This window comes from Phanerochaete carnosa (assembly GCF_000300595.1).
Source record: "Phanerochaete carnosa HHB-10118-sp unplaced genomic scaffold PHACAscaffold_6, whole genome shotgun sequence".
In the NCBI taxonomy this organism is placed as follows: domain Eukaryota; kingdom Fungi; phylum Basidiomycota; class Agaricomycetes; order Polyporales; family Phanerochaetaceae; genus Phanerochaete; species Phanerochaete carnosa.
In genome coordinates this window covers 2,743,474-2,751,425 of record NW_006767633.1, presented here as the reverse complement: position 1 = coordinate 2,751,425, position 7,952 = coordinate 2,743,474, and the positions used below count along the sequence as shown (strand labels likewise).

The following is a 7,952-nucleotide window of genomic DNA, read 5'->3' as shown; positions in this document are numbered from 1 at the left end:
GCAGCTGAAGGTTCGGGAGGTCTAGTATGCGGTCAGTCACGGTAAGGGCAAACCGGAGAACAGCTCGTACTGGCACATTTTCCACTTGTTCTTCCTGATATCGTAGCTGTAGAGACCAGAGAATTTCAAAGAATCCCAGTCGCCATCCACAACCCTGCCGCCTGAAACATAGATGACTTGCGCTCCAGAGTCTATCGTCATCTGGTGGTCGAAAACAAGAGGGGGCCCACCGGCTGCCTGAAAATGAAAGCCTCGGCGGTGCGTCCTTGGATGAACGCGCATAAGGAATACTCACCGAGGTATCCCTGAAAAATAATTCCCATTTCCCCGCGTCACGTCCTCTCGTATGATATCGATAAAATTGCGCACCGCGACTCGACCAGACAGACGAGCGCGAGCTACTGAGAGGTCCAGGGGGTGACTGCCGAGGGCTGACAGGCGAAGTAACTGGAGCATCAAACCCACTCGAGTGCACACTGGTAGCTGGTATCTCCCCAATGTCTCCTGAAGTGCCCTCGTCCAGCCGTCCAAAGACGTAAATGTCACCTGTCGCAGTATCGAAAACCATCTTGTGACAAGATCGCGGGCCGGGTCCATTGACATCTCGCTGAGTTGCGTAGCTAATGATCTTCCACGCTTCCGCCTGGACGTTGAAGACCCAGAAGTCGTCTAGGTTCTTCTGGCCGTCCCAGCCGCCGAATAGGTATATCTGCCCGTTCTCTTGGTCTATGCACATCGCATGCCCGCTGCGTGCGCTCGGTGCATCGCCGTCCGGATCAACAGCGTTCAGGCGAGTCCACAGGGCGTGAGGCTGTTCAGAAAGCAGCGAAGTAGTAAAGAGTCCCGCAGAGGCAACAGATGCGAGAAGCGCTTCGCATCCAGTATAGTCGCCGTTGATAACGAGAGAGGTATGGAGGTCAGTGATGAGAGGATGCTCCAACTGGAGGCCAGAGCGATCCAGAACTGACTGGAATGGCCCTAAGAATCGTCGTTGTCGCAGATGTTTCAGCACATGCCGCAGCACAATAGTCTCTTGGAACTAAGCGATATATCAGCACACAGTTTGTAATCTCCAAAGCCAAGGTTACCTCTTCGTGTTTCGCTCCCACTTCTGAGACGTAGCGCTCATCGACGATGCCGTTGAGGGCGACGTACCAGATAGAGATGTGAAAGCTCTGACCGTGTGCACTGCTACGGACTTCAGGCGGTGTGATGAATGACTGCAGGACGGACATACGACAGAGGTTCTATCTTTATGTAACGCGTGGGGAAAGCCAGTCCTGCCTGGTTCACGCTACGAACGTAGAAAGTCTCTGGTGCCGGGTCGTTCTTGAGCCCGCTGTGCAAGACCTCGGTCATGTTGTCTTCGGACAGCCCCACGTAAATCTTAAACTCCTTCATATTACATGGATGTACTTCATGCGGCGGAGGTTACCACTCTGTCCATGAATTCAAACACGCCACGTACTTCTGTGAAACTACGGCCGTTCAGTTACAGAGCAGCATGCGCACTACTTGAACAAACCTTGCCAAACGTAATGCTCCCTGCGAAGTGTTTCAACACGCGGCTGCGGAGGTAGCGAACGGAGAGAACTCAACTGAGAACGGCAGGGCTATCCAGCCGTAGTAGGAGGTATTGTTGCACATTGGAAGACTGAGCGGCGCCGCTCCACCGACTGGACTGGTCTAGTGGATTGTCGTGCAGAATGTTGTCCGCCACATAACGTCCGCTATGCTCTGTGCCACTTGCGATAGTGTAGGTCAGCTGTACCGTCGGGGGTTGCTGGCTGGTGTCCATTGCTTCGAAGCTTGTAACTCGTCCTCAACGAACTTCCTAGATGCGTTCAGGTCGAGAAACGGCGATGAGACGAAGTTGGATTCGACAAGTCGAGATGGGAAGCGGGAGAAAGGTCGGATGTCGAGGAGCGGGGCATACGTGAATAGTGCTCGAGGGCGCCTATCATATCTGCCGCCATTTCGTCATCATGCCCCGTTCGCCGAGCTCGACGACGAACAGCACACGTCTGACGGCTTCCAGAACTGCGGCCAGGGTTCTGTTCATCACAGACGAACGTGATAATCTCCGTTCAAGGAGGCCAGAACCTCCGGACGGCGTTGACCGCCCTGCAGCGCAGGATGCCGAAAGCGTGGTATTCCAGAAATACCGGGAAAAATAGCGCTGCCGCTGCGGTGACAATCCAGACTCGTTGCTCAACGACCACCACCAGCGCGATAATGGCGTCCAAGAACCTCAGACAGCGCGTTCAAGACATCTCACTGGGACCGGTCCTTGAGCATTTCAAGACGGTCGTGTTCGTGTATTTCGTCCTGGCACGCCTGATCAAGGTGCAACGACACCTTCGCGCGCGAGGCCTCCGCACGACGCTGATGGAGTACTGGACGTGGATGAGCAAAGTATGTGTGGTTTTCTGGGTCATGTACGTACAGCTCACCATCGTTTCAGAACTTTTTGCTGCTCGCTTTGAAATGTCTGCCCGACCAGCGGAAAAAGGCAGAGGCCGAGATCGCAAATGCCAAGTTCATTCTTGACAACAAGTTCATTCCGAAAGGCGAAGCGGTCACACGCCACATGTCTTTGCCTCCTAAGGGCCAGTCTTCGGAGTGGATTGCGAGCGAGATGGAGAAGATGGACACAGAAATCGGACACACGGAGTGGAAGAATGGCAAGATCTCCGGGGCTGTCTACCGTGCGTTCGATATCTGCCTTGTCAGTCATGTGTCGCGTACTCACTGCATGTGCTGTAGATGGCGGCGACGACCTCACAAAAATCCTCATTGCGGCATTTGACCGGTATTGCGTGTCGAACCCTTTGCATCCAGATGTCTTTCCGGCCGTGCGCAAGATGGAGGCTGAAATTGTCGCCATGTGTCTGCGTATGTACAACAATCCGATGGGCGCAGGTGCAACGACGTCTGGAGGTACCGAGTCTATCATCATGTCTGTTAAAACACACCGCGACTGGGCCAGGGCGACGAAGGGTATTACGGAGCCGGAGATGTACGCTTCATACTGTTGCGCATGCACTCATATTGATGATCTACCTCAGTATTGTCCCCGATACTGCACATGCTGCGTTTGACAAGGCGGCGGCATATCTCAAGATCAAGGTCCATACCATGCCCATTGTACGGGAAACTCGCCAGGTTGACCTGAAACGCGTCGCACGGGCCATGTGCGTCCACCTGACCTTGACATGCCTGCTATGCTCGTGCTAAACTGCTCTTCAGTAATCCCAATACAATCATGGTAAGAAATGAATTCTCAAAAGCATTGTTCATGACTGAACGCCACACAGCTCGTAGGATCCGCAGTCAACTTCCCGGACGGCTGCCAAGACAATATTGTCGCGCTAGCCAAGCTCGCCAGGGAGCACAACATCGGCATGCATGTCGACTGCTGTCTTGGTAGCTTCATTATGCCCTTCCTTGAGCCCGCAGGCTTCCCGGTTGAGCCATTTGACTTCCGAGTCGACGGCGTCACTGCCATCAGCTGCGACACGCACAAGGTAGATCCTGAGCTTAATTTGGCGTTAAATGAAGGCTGACGGTTATTTCAGTACGGCTTCGCGCCGAAGGTGGGTCGCACACATGCACATCACGCGCACTACTTATGCATATATTTAGGGCAGTTCAGTCATCATGTACCGTAATGCCGAGCTGCGCAAGCACCAGTATTACGTTCACCCGACATGGACCGGTGGCTTGTATGCCAGTCCTAGCATTGCTGGCTCCCGGTGAGTACGGAAACATGCATACAAGTCACCTAAACTGACGTCCACCGCAGTCCAGGGTCTCTGATCGCCGGAACATGGGCCGCTATGCAGTACATGGGCTACGAGTCGGTCTTGATTCTTCACTGCACCGAAATAGCTGTTAATAATGGGAATCCAGAGGCTATCTGCAGTCCTGCCGCGAGATCGTCGGCGGTGCTAAGACGATTGCAGGCCGCATCAAGGCTGAGTTTCAAGGCAAGCTCTACGTATTGGGCAACCCACCTGCGTCGGTTGTGGCGTTCGGTTCGTCTGACCCGAAGTGCTCCATCCACGAGGTCGGAGACATCATGAGCAAGAAGGGCTGGCACCTGAACGGTATCGTCCGACCCGACGCGATCCACATTGCTTTGACAGTAAGCTACGGCCACGATGTTCGTTTGCCGCGTTCGCTGCTGACGGGCGCACCCGCAGCGCCTGACTGTTCCGATGGTTGACACGTTCATCGCGGATTTGCACGACGCCGTGCACGAGGCGAGGGACACCCCGTCTGGGAAGGGCACGATGGTGCAACTCTATGGTACGCACGTCCCCGCTCTCGTCCCCGCGAGGTCATCCTTTTTTTGACGCGGACGTGCCCGTTGCAGGTCTAGGCAAAGTCGCTGGCGCGCTCGCGCCCAGCATCTCCGGACAGATTGCCACAGAGTTCTTGGACACGCTGTACAGGGCGTAGCGCGACGGAGGCGGCTGGCTGGTCACGCAGGCTCCCACGGTCGTGATGGTGACAGCAGCTTCTCTCGGAGGGCGTCGTGAGTGCGACATAAAGGGTCGTCTGACCTGTCAAGTGTGTGCAGGACCAGAGTACACTATGCAAACGTAGATTCCAGGGTTCGGTTCGTCCACATATTCTTCTTGCTAATGCTGTAGCAGTAGTATTGTAGTGTGGGGCTCCATACATGATGTTTAATAATCTCCCACTGTAGACTCGCATACCAATGCTGACAGATCACCGTGCTGGCGGGTAGATATCTCAGGGACGACGCACAGGTGCTGCTAATCGCGTGCGTCGCAGCTCCAAAGTCACTAATCGGCCTGACATCACGCGTCAGCTTGCGGCCGCGAGATGCTGCAGTGTTGCAAATCCGACTGGGACGACGCGTTCTTGGCTCGCAGATTAGGTTGTCAGCCCCCACGGGGCCAATCATGTGTCGACGCGAGTACCGAACGCAGCTGCTCACCTGCTCTCCGACAGCACGCGCGGCCGTCGGTCGAACGCGCTTGAAACACGACTGGGCTCACGACGGACGACCCGTGAGGCCTTGAGGGCGTAGCGGGTCGCGCGTGCCTGGTTCATGAATAAGTGCACGGCTCACGTGTTTCTGCCCACGGGGACTCGGGAGGCGCCTGGGCCATGGAAAGGCCAAGGCGGAAGCCTCTCATGTACGTGCGAGTTGGGGCCGTCGGGGCTCTCTCCGTACACACGGCCGACGGGGCCATGCCGCGACGCGCAGGCCTGGAGAGAGACCCGGACGGACGGACGGACGTCCGAGCTGGGCGAGGCCCCTGCGCACGCTCGCTGCACGCTGGGACCGCCAACTTATTGTGCGTTCGCACACGTATATATCACGGATGACATAGCGCAGGAGATGACATGGCTGACATGGCACGAGATGGCACGAGCGATGACATAGCACAGTACTGCACGCACACAAAATGCAGTGTCGCGATCGAGAGGCGAGCTGCCAAGCGCCGTCGCATGGTGACCGATCCGTTGCTGCAGCCTGCGAGCGTCGAGGAAGCAAATTCAAAAAAAATTACCGTCTTTGTGTGTGTGTGTATGAGTTGTGAAAACGTTTGGGGCAGGCGGTATCGCCGAATATTCGACGTGTATTTCCGGCGCCGTCCTCCGTCCGTCCGAGATGGCTCCCCGACAGAGGCCGAGTCGCCAGCCTCCGCGGCGAACCCTTCCCCTGAAGCCTCCGACGCGCGCTCTGGATGCGGACCCCGTGTACCTCCGTTCGCCCATCGTGCGACAAGTCCCTCCCCGCCGGAACGTTCGAGAAAAAACTCATTGATTTTGCACGACTAGGGAGGCCACACGCTGTCTAATTGAACTATGGGTGATGAATGAGGCGTGCGTCGTGAGAGATATGAAAGCACGCTCCCTGTTGGGCGTCATCACGCGCGGACATTTACTGGACAGCGAAGGCCTTCCGCAGTCTAGACGCCATTGCTTATGCGACGGCACTCGCGAGCTTCCAATGCGGCCCTTGTTTGCACCCCAGTCCACGGCTGCGGCACTAGCTGGGCCGTAGAGGCGCCAGATGGAACATGCGTGCAGGTGCAACGTGCCACATTACAGCGGCAAAGGTCTACGGTCTCGAATGGGAAGAGGCAAAGAATCACCAATGACGTGCCAGCGATAGTCCTGTATGATGCACTGGAAGTGGTGATAGAACGAGTGACGGCTACTGTCTAATGTCAGACCAGTGTTTTTCGACTCTCACCGGTACTTTTGTCGAAGTAGCATTTACAGCGGGGATATGGAAGATGATGGGAAGGTGCAGGTTTGTTTCAGGGAAGTTCCAGGAAAGTTCCGATTGTCTAGAATCACGGGTCAGTTCTCTAGACGAGAGCGCGTTGCGAGACTGGGCACCATCCGAGCATTATCAGAACCCAACCAAGCCTGCAATCACCACGGCCGCCCGTTGACCCCTTTCCCTTCAGCGTATCAACCATATGTATGCGTGTACGTTATAACACGCGAACGTGTTTCTCTAGGCAGACACACGGAACACTAGATACCCACCATCATGGCACTTCGACGAGTTCTCGCGACGCAGCAGATTCGGGGTCCTAGCTTCTAGGTATTCAATATGCTCACCGTGCCTCCGTGCGAAAAGATTAACACTATATCGTGGGCCGTAACTAGGACGAAAGAAGGGTGGAAGCGTGGAGCAGGAACAGTCTGTGCGGAAGTGCCTGTGACCGTCGAGACGAACGCGGTAGGGACACGCCTCAGGTGCACGCTGCGCACCGCAGGGATGCGGCTGTTTGCGCCACAAAGATTGCCTTTAACCTCGGAACAGAGCTGTTTTTGGCTGCGTACCAAAACCCATGCTCGCCCGGCCGTGCCGACTTCTCCCCGCAGGCCGGAAGATGGCAAGAAGGCTCGGGAAAGCTGCGATGGCGACTGCATGTGCGCTGGGCGACTAGGCCCACTAGGGTTTGCGCCTACGGATGCTGTATGAGCTTGTCATAAGTGTGCGAGCGGGCATTGTTCCCGAGACACCGAGAGGATGGTTCGCATGATGAGGACACCGTTTGGGCACCTTGCGGAGGGTTCGAGCTTCCCTTTGTACAATGTGGCTCCGCCAGACCGGAGAAAATGGTTCGGGTGGTGGAGGACTATCGATCTGCGAGAAAGACCCAGATAAGACGGGGATCACAGGTACAAACACTGAAGCGATGCCGGACGGTTGGTTGGTGGCAGATGGTTGATGAAAAGTCCGGACCACAGCAGAGGAACGGCGGCGCAGTCTGCAGAGGGTTGGTTGCGGTGTCGAGGCTGCAGATAGCGATAAGTGCGGGACGGGGGCGGACCGGGGTCGCACAGGGTGAGGAGTCTCAGCTCGAGGCATTGTTCGGGGCGTGTTCTGTGTTATTTTCAGAGTGTTCTGTGCTGCACCGCTGTCCGGCTCTAGAGCAGAGGATGGTGTCGGCATGGGCCGAGGAGCTCCGGGAAAGCGAGAGGCGAAGGGCGGACGCGCGCCACGTGGACGAGGATTTTCCACGGAGCGCGCCGAGACCGCCGGGTTTTCCGGCAGGATACTTTGTGGAGAAATTAAAACGGTATTTCTCTTGATCCCTTTGAGGTTTCATCTCGTCATTTATACCTCTGAACCTTGGGCGACCTGGCCGTTCCTTGCGATATCCTTTTGTCCTGTTCCCACCCTGTCCTAGAGTCCCGAGTATTGCTGCCTCTTTCCTGTTCCGCCGAGGCAGCACCGCGCAGCTGCCAGGCTTCTCCAGCCTTTGACAGTTCAAACATAGCCTCGTCTTCCATTCTCGTCCGCCATCCTCTATTGTCGATCCGACAACATGGCCTTCGTCCTCTCCAGCCACCCTGGATCACCTGCGCCCCGAGAATCCGAAGAAGACTTTCTCTCAGCTGCCCTCCATGCTGCTCTTCAACCTCTCTCAAATCTCGCCAACCACGCA

At 56.0% G+C, this 7,952-nt stretch overlaps 3 protein-coding genes across 3 annotated transcripts; 1 reads left to right on the top strand and 2 right to left on the bottom strand.

The window, feature by feature from the left end:
- Positions 1-36: 36 nt before the first annotated feature.
- PHACADRAFT_210495 (uncharacterized protein) lies at positions 37-1,474 on the bottom strand (the record flags this gene model as incomplete). The annotated part of the gene is made up of 4 exons (XM_007397331.1): positions 1,238-1,474; positions 1,089-1,188; positions 296-1,039; positions 37-237 (listed from the first exon to the last, which is right to left on the bottom strand). The coding sequence occupies exons 1-4, from the start codon at positions 1,399-1,401 to the stop codon at positions 37-39; spliced, it is 1,209 nt and encodes a 402-aa protein (XP_007397393.1). The 5' UTR covers positions 1,402-1,474.
- Positions 1,475-1,583: 109 nt separating this feature from the next.
- PHACADRAFT_258727 (uncharacterized protein) lies at positions 1,584-2,006 on the bottom strand. Its single transcript, XM_007397330.1, has one exon. The coding sequence runs from the start codon at positions 1,796-1,798 to the stop codon at positions 1,595-1,597; it is 204 nt and encodes a 67-aa protein (XP_007397392.1). The 5' UTR covers positions 1,799-2,006; the 3' UTR covers positions 1,584-1,594.
- A 197-nt stretch (positions 2,007-2,203) lies between these two features.
- Positions 2,204-4,734, top strand: PHACADRAFT_258725 (uncharacterized protein). Its single transcript, XM_007397329.1, has 12 exons — positions 2,204-2,415; positions 2,465-2,708; positions 2,767-3,019; positions 3,069-3,194; positions 3,250-3,268; positions 3,318-3,527; positions 3,579-3,596; positions 3,646-3,755; positions 3,806-3,859; positions 3,913-4,147; positions 4,206-4,311; positions 4,379-4,734. Exons 1-12 carry the CDS (start codon positions 2,236-2,238, stop codon positions 4,462-4,464), a joined length of 1,641 nt encoding a protein of 546 aa, XP_007397391.1. The 5' UTR covers positions 2,204-2,235; the 3' UTR covers positions 4,465-4,734.
- Positions 4,735-7,952: the final 3,218 nt, after the last annotated feature.

What these genes read in the sequence shown, in the direction of transcription:
- PHACADRAFT_258727 (XM_007397330.1), bottom strand. Translation starts at nt 1,798, where the DNA reads ATGGACACCAGCCAGCAACCCCCGACGGTACAGCTGACCTACACTATC.
- PHACADRAFT_258725 (XM_007397329.1), top strand. Translation starts at nt 2,236, where the DNA reads ATGGCGTCCAAGAACCTCAGACAGCGCGTTCAAGACATCTCACTGGGA. An exon ending in CCTAGCATTGCTGGCTCCCG is followed by an intron (nt 3,756 to 3,805) that starts GTGAGTACGGAA and finishes CGTCCACCGCAG; the next exon opens with TCCAGGGTCTCTGATCGCCG. An exon ending in CACGATGGTGCAACTCTATG is followed by an intron (nt 4,312 to 4,378) that starts GTACGCACGTCC and finishes TGCCCGTTGCAG; the next exon opens with GTCTAGGCAAAGTCGCTGGC.